This window comes from Pectinophora gossypiella, chromosome 10, assembly GCF_024362695.1.
Source record: "Pectinophora gossypiella chromosome 10, ilPecGoss1.1, whole genome shotgun sequence".
Classification (NCBI taxonomy): Eukaryota; Metazoa; Arthropoda; class Insecta; order Lepidoptera; family Gelechiidae; genus Pectinophora; species Pectinophora gossypiella.
In genome coordinates this window covers 14,367,044-14,394,790 of record NC_065413.1, presented here as the reverse complement: position 1 = coordinate 14,394,790, position 27,747 = coordinate 14,367,044, and the positions used below count along the sequence as shown (strand labels likewise).

The 27,747-nt window shown below is 38.9% G+C and overlaps 2 protein-coding genes across 5 annotated transcripts in view; one reads left to right on the top strand and one right to left on the bottom strand.

The window, feature by feature from the left end:
- LOC126370030 (cadherin-23-like) overlaps positions 1-4,936 on the bottom strand; it is a 36,935-nt gene extending 31,999 nt beyond the window's left edge. The window contains exons 1-4 of one of the 2 annotated variants that reach the window (XM_050014657.1): positions 4,762-4,936; positions 2,307-2,396; positions 974-1,057; positions 362-523 (exon numbers count right to left, since the gene is read on the bottom strand). In XM_050014657.1, the coding sequence (XP_049870614.1) occupies positions 362-523; positions 974-1,057; positions 2,307-2,376 (316 nt within the window). In that variant the 5' untranslated portion in view covers positions 2,377-2,396; positions 4,762-4,936. The remainder of the gene's footprint in view (positions 1-361; positions 524-973; positions 1,058-2,306; positions 2,397-4,761) is intronic. The other variant, XM_050014658.1, reaches the window with a different exon arrangement.
- A 5,223-nt stretch (positions 4,937-10,159) lies between these two features.
- On the top strand, positions 10,160-25,964 carry LOC126370077 (lipid storage droplets surface-binding protein 1). Of its 3 annotated transcripts, XM_050014788.1 has the most exons (11): positions 10,537-10,590; positions 16,284-16,384; positions 19,267-19,316; positions 20,441-20,556; positions 21,172-21,357; positions 21,850-22,030; positions 23,673-23,866; positions 24,209-24,390; positions 24,810-24,876; positions 25,128-25,226; positions 25,605-25,964. In XM_050014788.1, the coding sequence occupies exons 1-11, from the start codon at positions 10,552-10,554 to the stop codon at positions 25,710-25,712; spliced, it is 1,323 nt and encodes a 440-aa protein (XP_049870745.1). In that variant the 5' UTR covers positions 10,537-10,551; the 3' UTR covers positions 25,713-25,964. The 3 variants fall into 3 exon arrangements, with proteins under 3 accessions (XP_049870747.1, XP_049870745.1, XP_049870746.1); XM_050014790.1 differs by lacking the exons at positions 10,537-10,590; positions 16,284-16,384; positions 19,267-19,316 and adding an exon at positions 10,160-10,317; XM_050014789.1 differs by lacking the exons at positions 10,537-10,590; positions 16,284-16,384; positions 19,267-19,316 and adding an exon at positions 14,170-14,407.
- The last annotated feature ends 1,783 nt before the right edge of the window (positions 25,965-27,747 follow it).

Here is a 27,747-nt window from a genome sequence, read left to right as displayed (position 1 = left end):
GCTACTTGCCTTCCCCCACCACACCCCTCGCACGCCGCTCGTTCGTCAACTCGCATGATTTTGCGAAATGACATTAGCTCGTACGCTCGGGCCCACGCCGGGTACAGTGTTTCTTGTTTGAGCGACATGATACCAACGAATTACACCAGTACACTGGTATAGTAGCTGTCTTCTGCGACGCCTGCAGTTTGCATAGTGTGACCGTGCGAGGCGAGTCGAGCTACTGTCATACGAGTACACAGGCACAGTAGCTGTCTATTGTCACATCAGCTGTTCGCACTGTGTAACCTAACCTTTAAGATGAGACACACGGTAAGATGAGATTTTTGTATGGACTGCCCGGGCTGTCAGTTCGTCTTACCATCATAGTTAAGTTTAGCGATAGCAACATCTCCCTCGATCTCCTCTTCCATGTGGATGATGATGGTGCCGAGAGAAGTGCTGGTGAGTTGTGGGTACCAGCCGTTTATGCACACGTCGTCTCTTGGCTCAGCCGGGATCAAAGGCCAGTCGGTCCATCCACCTGAGGGAGCAAACCAGAGTCAGATCGGAAATCAACGGTACGTACATTATCATTGTAGTATTAGGCCGGGTTTCGACTGAGGCGGAGATGGGCGGAGAAAAGCGGAGATCTGCGGATTTGACCAATCGCAGCGTTCGAGAGAACGAAAAACGAAGACGCTCTGTCACTCTCTCCCTCGCGGTGATTGGTTCTTGCACATCTCCGCTCCGCTCCGCCCAGCTCCGCGTCAATGGAAACGCAGCCTTAGTAATGCCATATCTGGGGAGTTAAAAAGATCACAACGAGGCAATTCAACTAAATGATATATGACATTAGTTTTTGTCATACTTACATCATTTTGCAATATCAAATTGCAATAAGTACATATTACATTTTTAGATGAATTGCTTCGATGTGGCCTTTTTAACCCCCAGAGCGTTGGTGATAGTGAAACACGAAAATTATGCTTACCAGTCCATTCTAAATCAGGCAAATCATCCGGTTTCGGTTCTCTCGGAATAGCGTCAGTCATGTAGTAACATCTCGACGATGCTGCTGTCAATTTTATAAAATTAGGTAAGGATATATGACAGGGTCTTAGTGACATCGTAACGAAAACTTTGAGGGCTGATTCAGCTCAATATTCTGAGTAATATCAAGTGGAATTTTCCATCGCAAAAGTATAGAAATGAAATTTAAAATTTTTGAAAACTTAATATATGTAAAAAAACATATAGGATTATTTGCAAAAAATAGCGATCGGCACATTGTTAATACCAGGAACAAAAATAAACTTGCTTTGCAAGTCAGTCGATTACATAAGATTACTAAATCTTTTAAGGGGCAATGTATACGTTTTTACAATAAGATTCCCATTGACATTCAGAATTTGCCTTTCAACTGTTTTAAGACAGTAGTTAAACAAAAACTTTACAAAAAAGGTTATTATAAAGTTAGTGATTATTTAGAAGATATGAATGCATGGGATTAACTGTCTGAGAACTGATATTAGGCAGCTAAATTACTCAATTGTGTACCAATATTTTATGTTTTATGTTTATTTTTATTTTTTTAAAGAACGTCTAGGGCCCTGTGCCGAGGTTTTTCTTGCAGCTTCTTTTCCCCGGCTATACAGGTTGTGAGAAGCTGCAGTAGTTTTAGGCGGATGAGACGTTCGTTATGTAAAATTGACGATTCAAAGTGTAACTATGTTACCTACTGAATAAAGATATTTTTGAATTTGAATTTGAATTTAAGAAAACAAAACATGTCACACTTGATATCAACTCAGAATCACGGCCTGAATCATCCCCCTCAGTATTTGTTACGATGTCACTAACACTCTGATAGGTAGTTACGATGGTGCTTAGTCTATCACGATAATGGTTAATAGGTCCTATCCATCATAAGATTTGGCTCTGCGTAAACGGGCCACTACCCACAGCCACCTTTTTAGGCCAAACCTCAAAAGGATTATCGGAAACGTCTGAAGGTAGATATCATATTTTAACAGGTAAGTATTTACTGATGTCAGCTTTCTCTTCAGGCTGTGAAAAAAAATGTTCATAACAGTAACCCCTGCATCTCACAGGTAAGTACTTAAGTGTTTATTACAGGCTAAAGCGCACTAAGACTCAGATTTCCAGACCATGGGGTTCGGATTTTAAAAGATCATTCGGTTTTATGACATTAATCAGATTATTCTGGATAGATTATTCCTTTTCATTCTTTCAACGTTAATAGACAATAATGGAGAATACTACACCGACAAGAGCGTGGTTCTTAAATTAATGATGATGATTACTTTCTTGCCCGAAAACTGATATTGCGAAGATCAGAAGCACCGTCACCAGTATGCAGGCGTCACCCGCCATCTTGCATGGTCGTTGGTCTACTGGAACAGAAGATAACATTTATTTATTTATTTATTTATTTTATTTTATTTGGGTAGCTTACAGCCTTTTTTACAAAATGAATACTTATAAATACAAACAAATGCCAATGAAAAGCTACCACAAGTGAACTTTAAACATTTTAAAATGTCCATACAGACTCAGATATAGCCAGAAATTAAATTAGGTTCCTTGGTCAGCAAGGTTTTTACACTTTGAACGCTACTGCTAAATAGGTCAAAGCGTGTATCAGTATTAAGCTTATTAACTAATCTTAATGTTCTAGGTAAGAAGCTATTGATTCTATAATTAGTGCGACAAGGAGGAACGTGAAGCAAAGTATTATGTCGCAAAATTCTATTAGGGATTCTAAGATTGATCATACTGAGGAGATCAGGACAGTCAACTTTACATTATGCCACTTTTAGCAGAAATGATACATCAGCAATCGACCGCCGTAAATTAAGTGGTAAAAGGTGAAGTTTATGGCACATCTGGACATAACTCAAGTCGGTGTAATTTAGATGAAACTTATAACTAAGGAAACGAATAAACTTTTTTTGAATTTGTTCAATACAGACATAACATAAGATAAGATGATGATTGATGTAGATGTTTGTTCATAACATAAGATAAGTTCTCGACTATATCCCAGTTAAACTGGCGAGCATGGATAAAGTCAAAGTGTACTCTAAACCAGCTAGTATGGATGAAGTAAAGAGTAATCTACACCGGCGAGCATGCATGAAGACAAGAGTACTCAAACCTGTAAGCGAGTAGAGCACCGCAGAAAGATGTATAAAAAAACATAAAATCAATAAAATGTCATTTCATGACAGGCCGGACACCAGCCAATCGCTGCCCAGCTAAAGAGTTTGCGACATTCTGGGCCCTAAGTGCGAAGAACTAAGTCCTATGGTGCAGCAACTGACTGGTCTACCGGCAGACGAATTAACTTTCGCATCGGGCGACGCATTGACGCCCCGCTTGGGAGCCATAGGTCGCTAGTTCAGATCCGGCTCGAAGGACCAAAAATGTAAGCGAATAGAGCACCGCAGAAAGACGTATAAAAAAAACATAAAATCAATAAAATGTCATTATGTTTCATGACAGGCCGGAGACCAGCCAGTCGCTGCCCAACTAAAGAGTTTGCGACAATAGCGTGCCACTTGTTTAGATTGACGTGTCAGTTTTTTCGGTGGAATGTGATCGAAGTTATCATTCTCCGCAGTCATAATTATTACAGATTAGATAGATAATCGAGATAGGTAATTCTGTTGATTGCTAATAGATAATTCCTCCATTATGGCATAGAATAAGGAATATTAACTACGTATAGAACGGCAACTCTCCGCTCCCCGCCAGCGTCTGAGCTAGGTTTACCTCACTCGCACATTAGTTTAGACTTGAATCGTATGGTGTCAGTCGTCACACACACAGATGCACGTGTATGATAATGTCAATGTGTAGTGTCTGTGTAAAACGAGGTTGTTTGTATGAAGTGTCCGGGGTGTGATTATGGTAAGATTTTTTTAATAACCAAAGGTTGATATTGTTCGTCGTTTCACATAGATACATAAATCACGCCCGTTATCCCTAATGGGGTGGGCAGAGCCACAAATAATCTCGTAGACAACTTGCCGCCACTGTTAATACGAAGTCCCAAGATGGATTGTTAAATGTGTGTTTAATTACTTACTTACACGATAAACAATAAGAATTAATTATAAAAAGTATGTACTTAAATTTAATTATACAGGGTACTTACTCGTATAGGTACCTAGTAATTAAAACACATAATACCGGGTTCTTACCGCGTTAAAATCAGGGATATGAGACTCCCGATATTTCAATACCGTTGCAAGAGTCATGATCACCGGACGACATGATATTAACTCAGAATAAAGATCTAAATCATCCCCCTCAGTATTTATTACGATGTCACTTACACCCCGTACTTACAGGTAGCCATACGTGACATTGTAACAAATACTGAGGGGGATGATTCAGACTACGATTCTGAGTTGTATTGAAGTGGAATTTCTTGTCGGAAACTTCATGAAAATTTTCATACTCGTGTAGTGGAGCATTGTGGTGAAGCTCCATACCCCTTCCGGTTGATTGAGGGGAGGCCTGTACCCAGCAGTGGGACGTATAGTATATAGGCTGTCTATATTTTGGAGTTTCTGAATTAGTCGGGATCTTTTTTTTACTATTTTTCATACTTTTGCGACGGAAAATTCCAGTTGATATCAACTCAGAGTCATGGTCTGAATCATCCCTCAAAGTTTTCGTTACGATGTCCCTAACACTCTGTAGATAAAGAAAGAGAACAATGGAAATTAAGAAAAGCAGCAACTCACTTACTTCTCAACACTTTAACTCCCACAACACTAATGCAGTCCTTTTGATTCGATATTTGAAATCACAGATTCAAAGCACTTGCACTATTTTTTTTAAATCAATGTGTCATCTACACTGGCTGTATGTAAATGTTAACATTTAATGTATTTTGGCGTGACACATGCAAATAGATTATCAGATATAATGGACGTTGTGGACGATAATGATTATTTTTCGCTTAAGATATCATGAGGGCTAGTTGCACACAAACCAAAACGACCATATCTCAACCTTTCATCATATAATTTTACGAATTAAGTAAGTATTATCATTATATTCATCATATCAACTTGCTGAAATCTATTGGTTGTGGACAAATAAAAATACTTACTCCATTGAAGGACGTAAGCGACGACCCCGCCGGCGTGGTCGACGATTTCCCTCAATCAGCGCTTATCGCTATCGACCCACTAAGGTCGATTAATTCTTTCAAATATTTTTCCTCTCAGACGACGCCCTGAGTCGAGATTCGCGCCCAACTGAGCACCCTCAGGCCTGTTGTCTTAAACGTTGTACCGGGTGAGAGCCTTCAGCGCTCCCCATTTGTCCGGCCAAGTAGTTAATGCCATCTGCGGCAAATCTACAATAAGTCACGCCAACAAAAACTTACTCTATTATTCCTATCCAAATTCCGGTTCAATCCCGCAAAATTCGCCACAGAAGCCACTTCGAATAAGATATGTCCGATATCTGTTGGTAAAGAGGATATTCTGTCCGTATCGCTTCAAGTGAATGTTATTTACGTGTTGATGATTGTGTATTTAAAGGATTTATATCGTTGATTTTAAGTTATATTTTATTAGTTACTTATTCAATTATTTAATATTCGTACACTACATGGTTGAGTTAAGGACTATTATGCAGTGCAATATATTATATAATTAGATGCATATTTACCACTCTAGAACGAATATTTCATTTCATTTTAATTCGCTAACTACAGTCACAGACAATAGAATACTAACGACAGTTATCCAGCGTGCAACTGGTTCCATGTATTGTATAGAACACAATATTATAAATAGTCGTGATATGCGTTATCAGTTTCGACCCAATCGGAAGTATTTAATCGCGAAATTACGATAAAAGGCTGCCCGCTGAATAATAACGCTTCACGTAGTCACTCTCGTGATGGAGGAAAAACCTACACATAAACTACGGAATGCAATCCCGACTCGGTATCGCAAATTCGAGATCCCGCGAGATCCCGAAATTTTCAGGATCTCGCTCGTCTAGTTCATGCGGGATGGGAGGTTGAGGTAAACCAAGCTCAGGCTAGTAGCTGGTGGGGAGCGAAGAGTTGGAGTTCTATACGTAGTATTATTCCTTATTCTATGGCGTAAGTTTGATCATAGAATACCTACTCTAAAAAACCTAAATAAACTTTTTTTTTTTATTACTCTGGTCTCACATTCTAGAAAGTCACAAATTCCTATGTGTACCAGACAATACATATATTCGTAATACCTATTAATCGTTATACTCAGCTACGTATCTGCATCAGTATCAAAGAATTTATCAAATAAGATCACGAATCAAAATGTGGGTAAGTATTGTAATAAATACAAAATTTTATCATCGTCGTACTCGTAATTTATCATCATATCCATACAAAGACTTCGTATCAAAAGTGGTTGTCTGTTTGCCACATTCATGAGCAATATAATGTACCCACTTTAGGACTCTGTCGCACTATTTGACGTTTAGTGACACTTACAGTATAATTTGTAAAAAAAGTTATTTTGACATGGTAAGTACCTAAGTGTGTAGGTACATATTAATGCTCGTGACCGTACCTGAGTTTTTTTGTAGGATTAGGTACCTTATATGCGCATGTGTACCTACTTACCTACTGTCATAAAAACGGAACCCTACAATATTGGGTAGTTTTCTAGGTCAAGGATAAATTATAAAATTCTGATTACTAAACAAACAGAGACGCATCTAAAACTGACAAAAAACATTTCCTTCTTTATATTTAACCTTATTTAGGAATTTTAATAAAGAAAAATGTATTAATAAGTGCGACATTTTGTCACGTTTTTCTATGACGTCACAGGTTGCTTTTTCATACAAATTCGATAGTAATTTCTTGTTGTGACGTTTGGTAAAAAGTAACAGATTTGACTAGTTGGAAACTTCCCTATTGTCGAAGGCTTACCTTAATAAGACTCGGGATAAATGCTATAAAGATGCACTTCTGGTGTGTCGGGACCCCTATATCGACTACACCGGCGCCGGCAAGCCCCTGCTTGGTTCTCCCTCTTTATCGGTATCGGAGCACTCGGGGCCGATTCCCTCAAACAAAACCCCCTTACACGACGCCCGATGTTCGCGCCCACCTGGGTAAGTATCCTCAAGATTGTTATTTAAATTAAATTATTAAATTATACACCGGGTGAGAGCCCTCAGCACTCGACGCTACCCATTTATCCGTCTTGGCAAACCGAAAATGCAATAAGCCAAAACGAAAACGAAAATAAAAACCCATCTTTCATACTAACTTACTTAATAGGAATTTGAGTAAGTACTTACTTAAGCAAAAGGTTAACATTTTTCATCTCCTTACCCCGGCGGCGGGTAATAGGCGAGAATTTATGTAGCCTACCTATAAAAATAGAGGAAAATTTTAAGTTTAGTGATAAATGTCCACGAAAAAGAAGAAGGACCTCGTTTAGGCCTGGTGAAAGGAGGCCTGTTTATTTTACTATTATTACCGACACACCACGTTATTATAATCAATAACCAAGATAAATATGATAGTAAAGAACTGAAGGAAGTACCTACTTGTTTATTTAAATATATACCTACATTATTATAATAATAACATATATCACTACATAGTATTTTCGTAAGTCGCTTTTTCTGTCTATGCACTGGATTTTGATGCGTTTTTTTAATAGATAGAGTGATTCAAGAGGAAGGTTTATATGTATAATTTCATTGTATAGTGGAGAAATACTGTTATTTTTAAGGTTTTTAATGTGATGTCGTAAATAATTTCATTTTTTTCTCAGCATTGCATCCGAGCGAAGCCGGGGCGGGTCGCTAGTTATTAACAAAATAATATTCCACGCATGTTTTGAGATGGAAAGATACTTATTTAGAAAGATCCACGCTGCATCCCCCTCGTGCATGTCGTGGATTTTATTATTATTAAGTAAGTAGATATATCTGCGTGATAGTAGTGTAGTTTGATATAGGACATTGATTTTACATCATCATCATCAGCCCATTAACGTTCCCACTGCTAGGGCACGGGCCTTCCCTATGAATGGATAGGGAGATCGGGCCTTTAACCATCACGCGGGCCCAGTGCGGATTGATGGTTATTAACGACTGCTAATGCAGCCGGGACCAACGGCTTAACGTGCCTTCCGAAGCACGGAGGAGCTAGAGATGAAAACTTTTTTTTTGTGGTCACCCATCCTATGACCGGCCTTTGCGAAAGTTGCTTAACTTCGACAATCGCAGACCGAGCGTGTTTACCGCTGCGCCACCGAGCTCCTAATTGATTTTACATAATGTTATTACTGGACCAGGCAAATGGGGTGCGCAGACCAAGAGCAGTGAAGAGGCAAGCATTTTCTGAAAACATTGAATGAATAACTTTATACTTAGTCTTCTTCTCGTATCGTGTGGGTTGTGAGGTGGAGTACCACTGGTGTCAGGGTTACTATTGAGCCACCAAAGGCCCCTGACATGGCTCATGTAACAACTAGTAACTTACATCAGTATGTAATAACCGGGACCAACGGCTTAACGTGCCTTCCGAAGCACGGATTATCTCACTTTCGGACAATCCGGCGATCAGCCTGTAACGTCCTAACCAAACTAGGGATCACAAAGTGATTTTTGTAATTTGACCCCACCGGGATTCGAACCCGGGGTCGTGAGCACAATGCTCAACCACTGGACCACGGAGGCCGTTATTGAATTTGTGAAGATTATGAAGGTTACGGCTTAAGTTTATAAGACTTAATCCTGCGCAACCCACGTGACGGGCTCCGGGAAACAGAAGAACACTTGTCTTCTCATTGGCGGATGAAACGATTAATTACTATAGCACATAAACAAGTGGTTGGACATTGTTTTCAATATACCCACGTTATCTGAACATTAACTTATAGTTCAGTTCTTTCTCTTTGCCGAACGCAAACGAGAAACTACGATGGGTCACCGGGGCGCTCACACCGTAGGTAACTGGACTTATGAACATCAATATTAAAGTGGGTACTTACATACATACATACATAAATGCACGCGTATTTCCGAACCGGGGTAAATTCAAATTCAAAAATATCTTTATTCAATAAGTAGGTAACATAGTTACACTTTGAATCGTCAATTTTTGCATAACGAACGTCTCATCCGCCTAAAACTACTGCAATATAAAATTATGGGTTAAGCAGAAACATTTATTTTACTTCCTCCGTATTCACCGATCGTTTCATAGTCTCAGAATAGAGTAGGGGGTGAATAGGTACTTAACGCACGCATTTTTTTTTTTAATTTAATATCGCTTTAAATATAAACAGGCCATATACATCAATGATAGAAAAGTTAAGTCCTACTAAGAGTGAGGGAAAAGTGCAAAATATTGCGAGTTATTGAGGACAGAAGAGGCAAGATGATTGGTCACTTAAAAGACACGACGAATTTATTAAATACAATAAGTAATGTAAATAAAACAAGCTAGATAGTTGTGTAAGATTTGTCAGATCTAGTAGTTATCGGAGTACGAACAAAGCTGGATTTTCACTTATATAAGTACTTAGTAATGGTGGCCATACACCATCCTTCCTATCGTCCAATCGGCATGACGCGATCGATTGGATCAAATCGAATTGACCGTATGTGGGCGTGGATTGTGCCGTCAAATAGATTGGACATGCCAATCCACGCCCACATACGGTCAATTCGATTTGATCCAATCGATCGCGTCATGCCGATTGGACGATAGGAAGGATGGTGTATGGCCACCATAAGACAAGCCAGGACCGATCGTCGTGGAGATCTTTGGGGGAGGCCTATGCCCAGCAGTGGGCGTCGTACGGCTGATGATGATGATGATGAAGACAAGCCATTGAAAATGGTACATTACAAATTGGCGGTCATACCAGTGTTCTTAGGCGATACTCACACTGCCCCGCACGATGCAGCGTAGCGCGTGGATGCGGGTTCTTCCGTTGCTTGTAAGTATCTCTCTCCGCGGATGCATTTTCTGTGTGTTAGACTGTGCGTGTTTTCTATACAAACGGAAATACTTACAAGCAACGGAAGAACACGCATCCACGCGCTACGCTGCATCATGCGGGGCACTGTGAGAATCGCCTTATATACTGCGTGCTCTCAGATAACTACTCAGTCAACTTGAGTCACGTATTTACAAAAATGTCCTAAAAGCTCGTAAGCGAACCCTCAGTCGTCAGTGACCGTGCGCGAGCGCCACCCATCTCAGTCGACACTGTCGTGCTGCCATATCACCGCGCCCTTATCGACCCCACGCCACCCAAACAAGTAAGTGTTTTTATTATTTAATTATAAGTATTTATAACTTTCATTCATCATTTATTGCACTTAAGAACTCTCTGGAATATTAACGGATCTGAAAATCAATTGAATTGCAATTTTGAATTTCGAAATAAACGGTTTTTTTTTAATAACATGTTCAAATCAGTTTAGATGTAGCAGTGTACACTTATAAATATAGTATTTTTTAAATATTTTTATGCTCGTAAAGTATTTTTGGAAATGAAATGGTGGAACGTGGTTAAAAATAAGGATATGAAGGTAGGACGACAAAAAGGTTTCTAAAATAGAATCTATCATCTGTGTATTTGTCTATTTAATATATAAGGGATCCATTCCTTTCATTGCTTACCTTTTTAATAGATTATGATCTCCCTATCGACGTTTTTGAATAAACTTTTCCTATAAGTACTTGAGTTTCAGAACTAAATAAGGGTAGAAAATAAACCGAACCTAAAATAGGTACCTACCTACCACATATCTTTGAGAAGATACATTTTAATCATACTTTTTTTTATTTCAAAATGCTGATTATAAACAATGACTATGCACGATAAACTCTTGAAAATATTTGGCGATTGAAAAAGATATTATTATGCCAAGCATTTTTCTATTTTATAAATTTCCCTTTTGTTGGCACTAATGCCAACTACCCTCTTTAGAAATTCTGTAAGTAAGTACAAATGCATATTTTTTGTGCAATCACTAACATCATTCCTACTAAATTGATTCCTACTATATTTTTTTTTAAACTGAACTTTTAGTACTTACCACTAAGCTAAACGGCTGAAACTTTGGCATAGTTGCGATTAAAAGGCCGAAAGGTCAAGGTTATGCCTGTCTGTAACGTGTTAAGAGCTTAGGGGCTCAAAAACTGACCGGGCCTTCGCTCCTCATTTGTCCGGCCATTTTTTTATTTTTTTTTTGACGTGACTTATTGTAGTGTAATATACCACGTCAGTAAAAAGCTCATCGCAACAGGGTTTATAAATCTGTATATTAGGAGATACCTAATATGATGAGATAAACGACCTCGGTGGTCCAGTGGCTGAGCGTTGGGCTCACGATCCGGAGGTCCTGAGTTCGATTACCGGTGGGGACATATCACAAAAAATATTTTGTGATTAAGTTTGGTTAGGACACTACAGGCTGATGACTTGATTGCCCGAAAGTAAGATGATCCGTGCTTCGGAAGGCACGTTAAGCCGTTGGTCCCGGTTACTACTTACTGATGTAAGTAAGTAGTCGTTACATGAGCCATGTCAGGGGCCTTTGGCGGCTGAATAATAACCCTGACACCAGGGTTGATGAGGTTGGTACTCCACCTCACAACCCATACGATAGAAGAAGGAGATACCTAGGGATACGTATGCCTGTCGAAAATACCCTCAATGGACTAGTAAATTTGTTTAAAAATACCCACTTTTATACTTGATATATGTTTTCCGATTGTCTAAGTACCTGATATTTTAATGTTTTCCGGCCTTGATGGTCCAAAGGTCTTCCCTTTACTCAGCAGCGCCTATTAGTACAATAATTCCACAATTCGAGTTCAAGTTCGACTTACGACGACGGGAGTACAGTGTTGATATTGTTTAACTTTTGATAACATTACGAACGATAAAACTGTTCCGGGTCAAAATCTTAAAGTTTTGTAATCGTTTGATGCTTCCGCTTATTGAAAACATGATTGGGAATAAGGGACTTTCCAGGCTACGTTCATCAAAAGATATTGGTGCTAATTCCTGTAAATACCATCTAATTTTATTTTAAGTTATATCTGTCATTTTCTTATCCGCCGAAAAGGAAAGGGACGGGTAATCGACAAGCATAAAATTTATGGAACACACGTCAATTTTAAGCACAAATCTAAACCAACCGTCTAAAAATTTTACATCCGTCAATAACCCGACACAGTTAAGTAGACAGCACGTCAAACGGATTGCATACCAGCGACGTACCTTTTGATTCGCCCGGGTTATTCATTCATTCACTCATTCTTCCTAAAATTAAGAGCTGTGCATCATCCGTCCCTTTCCTTTTCGACGGATATGAAAATGACGGATATAACTTTAAATAAAATTAGGCGGTGTCTGCAGGAATCGGGGCCATTGATGCACTATAACGTGATAATTAGGTACCTATTACCTCATTGCTCGGGTACGGTCACGAGCATTAATATACACTTTGGTACCATGTCACATTAACTTTTTTGACAAATTGAACTGTAAGTCCCACTAAATCTCAAATATGTTAGTGCGACAGAGTCCTAAAGTGGGTACATTATATTGCTCATGACCGTACATAATCAGGCAAAAATATAATGATGTAAGTAATGGCAGAGGCAACATCATCACTAATTTCAGACCCACGCTCTTGGCGGTGTAGCATTCTCCATGGTACTTTTTAGGGAAAAATAGGGCAGTGGTTTCCCTCTTTCCTTCTGTCCCGCAGTACTCTGCCTGAGGCGAGTGGGATGGCGCCCAGAGTAGTATATTTCAAAGCTGTATTATGACTCCTGTCCTCCGTCTTTGCAACCGTTCTCCAACGACCCATTCGCCATTGAACTATTCGTCGACAGGACGATACATTTAATTCTGTTTCCCCAGCAGAGTCTTTAACTTACGGGCATTTTGTCGTCAGAAACTTTCATCTAAATACATGACTTTATACGCCACGCCTTTCTACATACACAATGAAATTTTCTGACGACAAAATGTCCGTAGGCTAAAGACTCTGCTGGGGAAACGGAATTAAATGTATCGTCCTGTCGACGAATAGTCCAATGGCGAATCAGTCGTAGGACAACGGTTGCAGATCTGCGTGAACGAGGGTAGCCTCAAAACATTAGAAGTCCTTTCAAATCTGGGCATTAGAGGAAGACATCATAAACAGCCTATATACGTCCCACTGCTAGACACAGGCCTCCCCTCAATCAACCGGAAGGGGTATGGAGCATACTCCACCACGTTGCTCCACTGCGGGTTGGTTTTTGTTTTTTTTTTCTTGGTTTAAACTAAAATCAGTCCTCTAGACTATAAGCAGTTTCGTTGAGTGGATTGCGGTGGACTGCGGGATGGTGAAGATAATTTTACATCTAGTAGCCGGAAAACAAGATAGAATATAGGGAGACATACCTACTATTTATTTTATAAATAGACGACTTTGAATAGCTTTATCAACATCAGAATATTTAGGTATGTACCTACTTAAAACAAAAGTATACTTAGCGCCTATATTATAGTAGGTAGCCTAGCTTTCCGTCCGCGCTTCGTCCGCGTGGATTTTTTTATCCTACGCGGCACGTTTAGTCTACCCCTAAATAATTGAAAAAATATCAAATTGGCGTAATCTATCTGTGTAGCAAATAACATCAAAATCGGTTGACTAGTTTTGTGGCGTGAAAGCATAAGGACTGCCTTATGCCTACTAAGTAATATAATGAAATGTAATCTACCAAGATTAAAGGTGTGCGAAAGAGGTTCACTACCACGAACGCAACAGACGAAGTCACAGGCAGCAGGTAGTATGATAAGTCAGTGTTTATAATTTATAAATTAATCATGTTTTGAATAATTGAATCGACCGTTGAACTTTTATGTTTCCGTCTGTCTTATAAAATCGTTATAACGTGAATAATAATTGTGTCATTTCCATTTATGGATGATGACCTAATTACTATAAACAAATGGCGGATTGATCTTGTCTCATTACAAGCAAATAAATCCCAATATTTTTGTTTAAATTGAGATAACCTTTGCACAATAACTATCGAATACACGGCTCACGGCAATCAGTCGCAAACATGAAAATTTACTGTGAACATTGTTTTAAGTGTTAAAAAATAAAGTAATACTTAGTTTTAATTCTGGAATATTTTTTTTAAAATTTCGAATGACATTTGAATACCGCGCGCAAATAACAGTGACCAAAATGGCGGGAAATGGAGACGTGTACAAGAAAACTTTCAATGGCACCTGCAGTCTTGGCGTAAATAAAAAGACCAAAGGCACTATTGCGAAAAGAGCAGAAGCCTATTTGGAAGCTGTTAATAAGAGTATGGGACCACCTCCAAAAGGTATATATTATATTACATAAGTAATTAAGTATGTAAAATATAATTTTTTTTTTTTTTTTTTTTTCTTCTGGCTTCCGCGGCTAGCGATGCGCCAATGACAAATCTTGAGTGATAAATCGTGAGTTAGTCTTCAATAATAATTATCTTTTCATGTTGTTACTGTGCAGTCGTTAAAAACGAGGAAACTTTTCAATAATAAAATATACCGGATAGGAACGGAATTTGGAAAAGGTGAGGATCAGGAGAGGAATAATAATAAAATAATAATAAAAAGAGGAAGTTAAATTTTAATATCATTAGTAGATATTAATAAACATACTTAATAAACGATAGACTGAAGGATTATTTGAAGATAAAAGGATCTGGATAGAAGTAGGAAAAGGAATGTGTAAATGTGTAAGTCCCTGAAAAAGTTGAACATTATCATATTTAGGACAATTCAGGAAGATGTGATCCACATCCTCCACCTCACCACACTCACATAAAGCACTGTCCACTATATGAAATTTAGCTAGATGAGCAGACGTACAAACGTGACCTAATCTCATACGAGTCAGGATGCACGATGCCGTCTTGCCCAACAGCAACCGCGAGAACCAGGGTTTTGCAGGAATTTCACGTTGGATAGATGCGAAATATTTTCCTTTTGTTTGAGAACTGACAGACCACACTTCCCTCCACGAATCACGTAGATACACTCTGGGTAGAGCAAGAAGGTCATGAGGGTAGATTTTATAGTAAGCCATATCTCCACAATCAATGGCGTCATTAGCAAGCCTATCAGCCTGTTCGTTTCCACGGATACCCCTATGTCCCGGAATCCAGGCAAAAATAATCGAAAATCCCTTTGCAGCACACTGAACAATCATGTTTCTGGTTTCTATTATCAATGGACTAATAAGTTTTGTTTTAAATAAAAATTTAGATAGAGATTGTAGAGCGCTCATTGAGTCTGAAAAGATTATAGTTTTCCTAAGTTTAGCTAAAAGTACATACTCAACCGCTTTATACAGACCAAAAACTTCACCAGTAAAAACAGAACTCTCAGGAGGTAATTTAATCTTTTGAACTATATCGTATTGTGAGTGATATATGCCAACACCTACTTTATTATCTGTGGATCGTTTGGACGCATCACTAAAAACATGATGCCAACTGTCAGTGCTATTGTCAAATTCCGTGTCTAGAACGAAATTGAAAACATTGGATGCCTCAAAAGTTTGTTTAGTTATACCCAAGTTTAAACGAACATCAGGTTTATAAACAAGGGCTTCATAGTTTGAGGTGTAAAGAGGGAAACATATTGAGTTATGAATTGGCGTATCAATTGACAGTAATTTTTGATAACTATTAATTAAACAAGGAGTGCATTTATGAGTCCAGTAACTTGAGGAGTTGACTTCTTCAGAGAGGATTTTTAGCTTGGTTAAAAGTGGGTGGTCACCTAGTTGTAAACAACGGTATAAATAACTATCTGAAAGAAACTGCCGCCTCAGTTGTAAAGGGGGTTCAACACACTCTACTTGCATTGCATTAATAGGGCTAGTCTTCATTGCGCCCAGAACAATCCTTAAAGCTACCGATTGTATTTTATCTAGTTTATTTAAAGCAGCAGCACTACATGGTTCCAGCAAAAAAGATCCATAATCAATCACACTCCTGATTAGTGCATTATAAATGATTCTCAGAGAAGTAGGATGAGCGCCCCACCATACACCTCTGAGGCATTTAATAATATTAAGATTCCGTTCACATTTAGCCTCAATATAATTGCAATGTGGGATACCAGTAAGTTTGGAATCCAGTATAACTCCTAAAAATTTACATTGTAAACTTACAGGCAAGGGGATATTATCATAAAAAACATTAATTTCAGGGGGAGATCTCATACGAGAAAAAAGCACTACATTGCTTTTGGAAACGGATAATTCTAAGCCATTATCATTCATCCAACCCTTCAATATACCAAGAGATGTTGTAAGTGTGTTACATAAATTAGAAACAGATTTACCTGAACAATACAATAAAAGATCATCTGCATACTGTAAAATATTAACTGAGTTACTTAAGGAATCCTCTAAATCATAAGTATATACATTATATAGTAAAGGGCTCAGCACTGAGCCTTGAGGTAATCCCTGCCAAACAACTCTAGATATCTGGGACCCATCTAGTGTAACACTTATAGATCTCTCTGACAGCATTCTAATAATAAATGAAGTGAGCATTTCCGGAACATTTAATGATTTTAATTTCTTATGAAGAATAGAAATAACAACATTATCATAGGCACCTTTAATGTCTAAAAAAGCAGAGAGGATGGATTCATTTTTTGAAAATGCCAGTCTAATGTCAGTCATAAACAGACTCAAACTATCAGAAGTACTTCTGCCCTTTCTGAAGCCGAACTGACTTTCAGAGAGCAATCTATTGCTTTCTAAATACCATTCTAGCCTATTTTTGACTAAATGTTCTGCCAATTTGGCCAGTACAGAAGATAAAACAACAGGTCGGTAAGAAGAAGCGTCAGAAGGAGGTTTCTTTGGTTTTAAGATAGGTATTACTAACTGGGACCTCCATGAGAGAGGAATGTTGCCAGACAACATAATAGAATTTATAATATTTAAGAAGTAATTTAAAGTTTTATCACTGCTGTTACAGAAAAAGGAATAGGGTATACCGTCTTGACCGGGTGACGTGTCAATTAAACTTGTTAAAATGCCTTTAATTTCAGACATGGAAAAAGGTGAATTTAATCCTGATAAATTATTAGAAATTGAAGTTGGCAAGCACTGAATTTGTAACTCAGGAACTGAAGAAGGAGCTAGATTATCTAGGAATTGTTCAGCTAGCTCTGAAGATAAAGAGCCTCTAGATGATGGATTAACACCCATCCTGAATCTCCTAACGCTTTGCCAAACAACAGAAACATTAACATCTGGACAAATATTATTACAGAATCTTCTCCATCCCTCAAACTTCTTCTTTTTCAAAAATTTACGAGTGTCCCGTGCCACTTGACAGTAAAGCTCATAGTTCACAGATGTCATTAAACAGGAATAAACCCTTTCTGCTTCCCTCCTTCTTTTTATAGCCTCTGTGCACTCGTTGTCCCACCAAGGTGGACAGGGGATTTTTCTGGAGCCGCCCACTTTAATTGGGAATAAAGCATCTGCAACCTCAATCATGACTTTGACAAGAGCCTCAGAGCAAGCCATCTCATTACCCATACAGACAGAAGGGAGGTTTGAAACTTTACTGTCAACTTGCTGACTAAATGCAGACCAATCACTAGGTAATCTATATTTCATACGGGGAGTAGGTTTCGGAGCTATCATTGGATGTAACGAAGGAAACTTAATAGTTATGGGATGATGGTCACTTCCACAAGTAGAAGGGTGAACTGACCACGAAAGAATAGAAGCAAGATTAGGCGTGCATATAGAGAGATCTGGAGCACTAGGGCCCTCGTCAGGGCCAGTACGCCGAGTAGGAGTACCATCATTTAAAATACAGAGATTGAGAGAATTTAAAATTCGCAACATTTCTTCTCCATAAAAAATATGTCTAGATGAACCTCCCCATGCCGGGTGCTGGCCATTAAAATCACCTAGTACTAAAAAAGGGCTTGGTATACATTTTAATATATTAGTGAGATCACTATACAAAGCTAAAGTAGGATGAGCAATATATACAGAAACTATACACACATTATTTACAGAGATAGCAATGGCTTCAACACCATTATTTACAGGAGGAAGAGATATTTGTTTGTAAGGAACAGAACTATTGATAAGGATGGCAACACCACCATGCGCATCACTAGCTCTGTCCTTCCTAAGAATATTAAAACCTGATATTCTAAAAGAATATTCAGGCAAAAGCCATGTCTCTGAGAGACAGACTATTGAAGGATTATATTTATTAATTAAAAATATTATTTCAGGTTTTTTATCAGCAGCACTTCTACAATTCCACTGTAGGAGTACCTGATCCATTATTGGGATTGATAGACACAGTGTTTTCAATTAGTTGGGCAACGTGGGACGGTATAGAATTGGTGGGAATTAAACTGGATTTAAACAAAAGCTCAATAAGAGACAAAATTAATTTCGCTATGGGTTGGTTTGATTTATCATTTTCTGAGTTATCATTTTTCAGAGCAGAACCATTTGGTGAAGATAGAGGTATATCATAATCTTTTATTAGAGATGCATGTGCAGCCCGGTCATACCCAGCCGAAGGCGTAGGAGGAGCACGAGGCTTAAGGAAAACTGTCTTTTTATATGAGCTGGAAGATGGGGACAATCGAGCTGCTGGGTTAGCAGCCTCATCTTGAGATTGTTTATGTTGCGAAGTTCTAAGAACGTCAGCAAAAGATTTGGAGACAACGGGGTGTAATTTGGAAGCCTCTAAATATGAGATGCAGTTTTGAGCCATTGACACTTTGATATTTTTTTGTCGGGAAAATTCAGGACAAGCCTTACTAGTGGCAAAATGATAACCAGAACAAAGACAGCATGATCCATCCTCTTGTTCTACTGAACAAGATTCGGCAGTGTGACCTTGCCCACATTTATAACAGCGAGGCTTGGAGCGGCATTGAGCCTTTGTATGACCAAAACGGCAGCAGCTGTAACATTGAATGGTTGGATAAATGTACAAGTCGACAGTCAATGGAGTATAGCACATAAACACACGTTTTGGTAGTACTTGTCCATCGAAAGTTAAAACAACTGTTTCAGTGTTAGTAAATTCTGGAGACCCATTTATAATTTTTTTACTTTTAATTCTCCTAGCTTTAAGAACTTTCCCACAACCAATGGGGACACTCACATTATCCAAAATCTCATCCTCAGGCCAGTCAGCAGGGACACCCCTGACAACACCCATCCGTGTGATAATAAAGGTTGGAATGAAAGCTCTCAAACTATGGCTGGCAAGGCAAGGATTTTCAATAAAAGCGTTAGCATCAGAATATGTGGAAAAGGCCATGGATAGTCTATTTCTGCCGATCCGTTTCAAGCTACCGTTCACTATGTTTTTAATCATATTTTTCTTTAGAACGCTACCAAACTGAATGGGATGCAGTGAAACAGGATCGTCAGGAGTAGACTGCTCCTTTTGAATGTGCACCACATAGGGTGCTAGGTCGGAAGAAACATATTTCCTACCAACTTGCTGTTGCTGCTGGGTTTGCTGATTAGTTACTGTGACTGTTGGTGGTGGAGGTGGAGGATCAGGTATTGTTGATAAAAGAGAATTGTCTTCGTCAGAATTGCAATTGCACTTGTCTACACCCGAAACGTTTTTACCATTTTTACTTTTGCGCTTTTTGTTGCAATGTTTGCAAATCTTTCTCAAGGGTCTTACACGTTTTCTGACTTGAGAGGAGCACCCGTCCTCCGTATCCATTGACGAAGTATCGTCAACAATAACTTCCATCCCTACATGAGGGACACGATGACGATCCCGGTCGCCACCGGGGTCGTCGGGGGGATCAACCCCCATAGTAAAAAGAAAAACTCACTTACCACTACACAGCAGCAAGTATTTTAGAAGAATATATATAAATATGAATTAACAGATAAAATAATACAGAAATACTCCACTGAACCCACACGAAATCAATTAAATTAAATTTTCACTAAAAAACACGACCGCCAATTTCGGAAGTTTCCCGCGCTTTTTTCGTAAAATATAATCTCACTATCGGACATATTTTGGGTGTTTAAAGGTGACAGTATCGTGATGTAGATAGTAACAGTATGAAAAGCTAGTATTATAATATAATAAATAACAGTTGTAATAAATTGTGATTATTAATGTACTTACTTAAGTTACTTTTATTGTTATCAATGCAGATTGAATGTTTTCATTCAGGGCTGACCTTTATTTATGGACCTATTTTATATAAGTACTTTTCTATATTAAAGATAACTTATCACGTGATGTGCATATGAAAGGCTATCCGTTAGTTCGCCTGCACTCGTGTGTTTTAATTTTAAATTATAACTACATATTTTGTTGCAGTGACTAACTCAAAACAACGTACTCTGCCCCGTTTGGAGGTGGTATCGCGAGTAGCAGCGATTCCCATCGTGGAATCCGGCATCGAAGTTACCGAAAAGGTGTACCACAGAATTAAGGTGAGTTATAGTTTTATTGACGACGCTGATGATTAATTTTGAGGCATTTACTTGCCCAAAGCTTCATAGTTTAAATTGTGCTTCGATGCAAGTACTCACCTAGTCTTACCGTGTTGATAGTTTAGATACATTAATAAAAAGTAAGTAAGTAAGTAAGTAATTAAAGAAACAGTAGAACAATAAAAGAAAATAGTAGCGATTAGTGGGGTTAGGAAATCAGAATCATTTATTCAACGTAATTATCATGGATAAACTTGTTGAAGGTCAATGTAACATTTTTGAATTTACGTTATTTCGCAAGGTGTTATGGATGAGGAGAAGAAATGACAAGAAACTGCAACAGCATCACATCTTTTAAAAAGTTATTTAATAACTAGGTACTTAGTATTATATCATGGGAGCAAGCTACTGAGGCTGCAAATGATCGCGAGGAGTGGAAATCTGTTATTCGAGCCCTACATCCCAACAGGGGATAAAAGGAATAGAAGAAGAAGAAGAATTAAAGAAAATAAACCTACTTCAAAATCTGTCAAAAAAAAAGTAATTTTGCTGAAGACAATGTTAGAATCAAAATTTTGAAGTTAGTTTAACTTATATTATGGGTTTTTAATCCAGGAATCCAACATGCTGATCCGCTGGTACCTGTCGCTGGGAGAGAAGTCGTTGTCAACGGGCGTGCAGCTGGCCCTGCCGGCGGTGCAGTTGCTCGAGTCGCCGATACACCAGCTCGACCGCTTCCTCTGCAAGTCCCTTGATGCAGTTGGCGAGCGAGTACCTTCCATATATCTGCCACCGCAAGCTGTAAGTGCTGCTGGTTTTGCTTTGAGATCTTTCGAGGTGGATTTCTAATATTTTAGTTAACTGCAAATATTAAGACGTCTATTTGGCAAAATCTACTGAGGGCCAGCCAAAATGCTTTCTGCATAATAATGTTTTTTTTTTTTTTTTTACAATCGAGATTCTTACGTTTTTATCGCTTCAGGATGGTTTAGAAGTAAGTTTAGATTTTCTGTCATTTTTTTACAATTATCAAAGCACCGTATTGTTATTAGGGAATTTATACGTGTCCACATCCATTAATAGGTACAAACAAAATATCAACTCCGTGGTATGGACAGGAGTTTAAGAACAACACAAGTCAGGATTTTTTTACCAGATTCCTCCAGGATCCCGATGAACAAACCTGACACATGGCCAAACAAAATAGTGATCGGAATCCAAAAAGTGTCATATAAGCCTTGCTACCTGCGGCTGGCTTCGCACTTAAAGAGAATCTAACCTTCTATAAATCAGCTGTACTCCGAGACTCGTCACTACGTGCTCCGCCGTACGGACTCTGTGAAGCAGCTGGGAGCTGCTGTGTTGGATTCGAGGATCACCGCAGTCACCGCCAGTGCACTCGACCGCGCGCTCACCACCGCCGACAAATACGTCGACAAGTACCTGCCCCCTGATAACCAGGATGCCGCTGATGGTATGTTTTACGAGGCTTTATTTTTCTTTTTTTAAGGCTTTAACGAAGTCTTCTACAATTTAGAGCATCTCATAACGCCCTCCGTGGTACAGTGGTTGAGCGTTGGGCTCACGATCCGGAGGTCCTGGGTTCGAATCCCGGTGGGGACATATGTTTGGTTAGGACATTACAGGCTGGATCACCTGATTGTCCAAAAAGTAAAATGATCCATGTTTCGGAAGGCACGTTAAACCGTTGATCCCGGTTACTACTTACTCGTGTAAGTAAGTAGTCGTTACATGAGCCATGCCAGGGGCCTTTGGCGGCTGAAATGACCCTGACGCGAGGGTTGATGAGGTTGGGAATTCACCGCACAACCCACGATAGAGGAAGAAGTAGCATATCTTAACTTAGCGGCAAATGGAACCAACATGATTCTAAATGGTGTAGAAAAAAGTGCTTGCGACCTTACTACATTGCGACTATTCCACATGTCATGTCACAGCTTCTGAAGAAATTCTCCCCTCCTAACGGAAAGGAGATATCCCCCCCCCCCCCTGCAAACCCCTGCACATTTTTAAATTACTTATTACATTGTATGAACCCTACTCCAGACCAGTAAATATTATTGTATGTTATAGTCAGATAACAAGGTTCCTAAGTTACTAGGTCGACTTCCAAAACACAATATTAAGTAAATTAGAATATTCAAGGCGCTTCACGAAATAGTAGAATCAGAATACCACTTTATTGCTAGATTATTAACAACCCCTACCTACCCCTTCAGGGTTACAGGCGTGATACTATTATGTAAGTATGTAAGTTACTTAGATACTTTATTATTAACAACACAATAAAAATGTAGGTAGAAGTCATAAAATAGTTGACAAACATAATCAGCAAGCCCTTTATCAGCCTTAATTAGTCCTTTGACCAATATTTAATTAGATAGATAATTGTATTGTGGTAATTTCCACCCAATTGCGGTGGTCAGATAGCTTAGACCCTTGAACCTCCGTCTGTGTTGCGTCTAATTAGCAGTATCAGGGACGGTCGTAAAGCAAAATTGCTTTAGCAGTTTACCAACCATCGTCTTTATTCCAAGCATTGAGGGCATTATTTCCTTTATCCTGATGTAACCTATGCTCCGAACGGAAGCTATGCACCCTATATTAGCAATTGCTGTATTTACGATGTCTGGTGTCGTCCTTATCATCGTCTGGTGACAAATTAGAAATGATATCGTTGTCTGCTTATGGACTCTGTGCCCATTCATGCAATGATAACGTGAAAGTACCAGAAAACTCTAATGTTCCGATTATAACTTTATGAGTCACTTAATCTGACTTTTGGCCTTTCACCGAAGTTGATACACATACTACTATAAATTGTTCTCCAATGTTATGTTACGGAAGTCACGTAGTTTGATGTAGGTTCATAAATGTACAATTCCTTCTGAAGCATTCTTCAAATATTTGGAGATCCAAAATATTTCTGTTGATGTGAAGTTTCATCAGCAATAGCTTGCACTACTGAAATTTTTGCAAGATCCGCAAACTCAATATACTTACTTAATCCTCGCAAAAGTCCATTAAAATTCTGTAATCAAGGAAGACCTCTCCTTGCATACAGATCTTACTTTACCTATAATGTCTTATAATAGTGGTGATCATAGTGACGAATGCAGACGCAGTAGATGGGGCGAAGGATGACTCCGGACGCGCGAAGGCGGTTCAGGCGGTCCAGCATGGCGCCCGACTGAAGAGGAAGCTACAACGCCGACTCACCAGACAAGCGTTGGCTGAAGCCAAGGCCATCAAGGAACAGATCCACGTGCTCGTATACGTTGCTGAACTCGTAAGTGAAGACCGTCTTTTTGGATTTGATTATCTTGCGGAAGTAGTAACAATTATTGTTGTAAGTTGAACCACTCTGTGTACATGATGGAAATTTAACGGCATCATACGATTTATTATAAAAAGCTGATTCCCGTTCTCTCAAAATGTATTAGGGAGGTTGTCATACTTCTTCCACAATCTCGTTGCTTAAACTTAGAATGGTTTAAAAATAGGCGAGCGTGTGCAAAGATTTTAAAGAAAGTGGACGAAGCGAAAGCGATGCGCCAGAATCGTGTAATTCCATGATCTTTGCTTGCTGCTGCTGCTTATGTGTATTTATTTATTTTCCATATTCTCACAGGTGGCAACAGACCCTGTTCTGGCATGGAAGAAGGCGAAGGAGCTATACATGTCGCTGAGCCAGCCGGAGCCAGAAAATCAGGCGCGGCCTCAGACTCTGGAGGAACTGGTCGTGCTGCTGACTCGCGAAACAGCTCGCAAAGTCGTGCACCTTGTCAACTATACTCACACTGATCTGCCCAGGTAAACACTATCTTGGTTTACCTACGTGTCATTTTGCGAAAAGGACATTCCTAGAAAGGAAGTTTTGAGATGCGTTTAGATGGTTGATGGTTTATTTGCCATTCTTGACTGGTCTATCCATTAAAAACTATTTAAGCCGCGTCAGTCTGGCACTTCCATTTGTAGCTTTTAGGGATATCTTAATAACTCTTAAAAACTCTTAAGTCTCTCTGTAACTCTTTTGTCTTTGGTCTCTCTAATAACTCTATAGTTTTTTGTATTCTTCTTCTGGTGTGTAGGGCCGCGCATTTACCTACAAAAAAGTCTAATCACTAGGAAGTAAGGTTTCTTGCTTTGCTGGTACTTTTTTTGTTAAGTAATTAAAAAGCGCTCTTATCTGCTCACGTGTTTCCATTTTGAGTATTCTTTTTTGTTTTTAGGAATGTTCGCCAAGGCCTGTCCATCGTCACGAAGCACTTGTCGACGGCGGCCGACGCTCTGCTCAAGGTAGTGTGGCCGGAGCGGGAGTCTCGCCCCGCGGCACTGGAGCTTCTCCGCCGCTCCCTAGCTTTGCACCTCTCTATCGTCGTCCCTCACCGACTCAGTCAGTCTTGCCCAGCTTGTGTCAAGTTCTATCAAACAACTATTCGTTATTGTTATTTAAATCTACTTGAAAAAAAAAATTAGTACTACGTACCTAAATTACCTATTTATGGAACAAGTAGGAACAGAATAATTGAACTTTCTCTTTTACACAGACGGTGCCAGTTGAGACGGCAATCACAGAGGTTCGCGCCTGGCCTGCTAAGATACAAGCGATGCTCCAACACCTTCAGCAAATCTCCAAAACCTATTTGGTAAAGAACTGTTTTCTTTATTAGATTAGTATTTAGTAACTGAATTAAACTCTGAACAGAACACTTCACTCAAAAAAACCTTGTCCCAGAGATCAGAGGGGCTAAAAATCCATATAAAAGCAATTCACTTAAAAAAGCAATATTGCTATTTGACATTTGTTTGCATTGCGCACTTACTTTTATGTGCGCAAATGTCAAATTGCAAATTGCTTTTTTAGATGAATAGCTTCGATGTGGCCTTTTTAACCCCCCAGGTGCTATCACCAGACAGTTTATTTAACTATGCATATCTACCCTTATCTACCACACATTATTTTCAAACATTTTTGTACTTACTGTGATTTTGTTGCTTATTGAGAACTTGTTTTAATCTTGCAGGAGCATTTAGCGATATTCTTGGCGGGGAATGAAGAACGAGAGAAGATTGCTCCGCGCTCCACCTATGAACAACGAGACGAAATGGCGGCAATCAATGGTGTCAACTAATACTCTAATACTAGTTACAATAAGTTAAACTGTTACAGGCTTATAATATTTAAAAGTGCCTCCTATAAAATTGGTACTCATGTTATTTTTTAATTTTATTTTAATTGATTGATCACGTGAATAATTTTATTGTATAAGAATTTATTTCGAATTTATACGTACTAATAAATACCTATTCGTACGAGGGTTCATATTTTAATGTTGTTTAAAATACAATGTAGCCCCGAAAGAATAAATTAGTTATTTTGAAAATTATCGTCTTTTTCTTGTACCTAGTCTAGATGTTAGCACCTTATATTAGATTATCTTATACTAGATGTTGGTCCATAACATATCCAAGATCCGCCGCCGGAAGCCCTATGCACTATGCGCTATGGTACTAGGTCAAGTAGATAGCTAGTCCAAAAAGTAGGTAAGCGAGAACAAGAGGTGTTACTCTATGGCCAGAAGGTAACCGTTATCCAAAAATCTATTTGAAATCTATCATCTTCTGTCAGTTAGGTATCTGTCGACATTGGGTATCGTTTGGGATTCAATGCCGCATTTTTCAAAAAAATAGATTTCCATGTTGGAAATTATTCAGTGTTCGATCGAAGCCGTTGCTACATTTAAAACGGCATAATCATGACAAATCCCACGCAAGTACTGAAAGAGGCGTCCCAACGGGTGTACTATGTAATATCATGTTTTTATTTTATTTTTTCTATTTTTTGTACTGGGGACATTGAATACCTAGTAGTTAGTATATCAATGACTGGGAACGAATAAAAAACAAAACGAAAGGGATTGTCCCGTTTTTTTAACGTGCATAATTGACGGACTGAGGTGAACGCACCTACCTAGACGCGCCACAGGAGTCGTACGCGCCTATGTAAATAATTTAGGTACAATGATTTAAATTACACAGGGGCGGACTTTTTGACTAGTACAGTAAACAGCATAGTATAGGGTAATTTTGCTAATTTTAATAAAGAAAAATGTTTTAATGATTTAAATAAAGTGCGATAACTTCGGCGCGTGCGGCTCCTGAGGCGCGTGTTTAAGTGTGCGTTCGCTTCTGATCATCTGCCACTTTAGAACTTCTTAAAGTGACCGAACTATGTCTTCTGATTTCACTATGTGGCTACCGAACCGTAGGTATTGCGGACATGAGTCAAATGTAGTGCGTTGTTTTATCGCCTTTCCACCTGCGACTCTTTTTCTTTACGCTTCAGCTTATATTGCAAAGTATTAAAACATAACATAAGCTCAGTACTATATCCCAATCAGGTAGTCAAATACATTCATAGCAAGATGAACTAAGTACCCACGCCTCACCAAGCTTATTTTGGTAAGTATTAGAAAACTTACAATCGGTAAACTCGTTCACACTCAAGTTGACGTGACCAACGGAAATAGGAACAGACACATTACATTAACACACTACATTTTTATATAAGCACGACGAGTATATAGAAGATAGATTTTAGCCAGGAGATTATTACCAGTAGGTATACGTATAGTTATACCTATCTACATAATCTCACGACAATTATGGAAGGAGTTCTAACTCGGGGAAAGGTTTCTGACTGAGACCAAGAAGTTCCGTTTGAAAAATCATGGAAGCAACATATCCGTAGTATTGCTTCCTCTTTATTATATTAACAGAAAAAGTCTATAAGACTTTTTCAAACGTACCAACAAAGTTTTGTATAACTTCAGGTTGGATCCAACGGTCCTGAAGAATTGGCTGTACCCGACGCGCGCATCCCGGAAAACGGCGACGACTGGCGCGTACAATCAACCATGGTTATGCTTATAATAGCCCTACTCCTGTGGATGATCACATACTCAGTGGTAATCACCCTCTCAGCCTGTTTCGAGAACTTCAAATCAGTCTCATCAGCTTCATTGTTCACCGTCGTACAATGGTCCAACGATACCATACTTGAAGATAAAGTTCTTATTCGTTATTAGTAAAATTATTGTAATTTGAGTTTTTAGTAAATACCTAGTTAATTTTGTGGAGAACCTGTGTTATTATTTCATTAGCTGT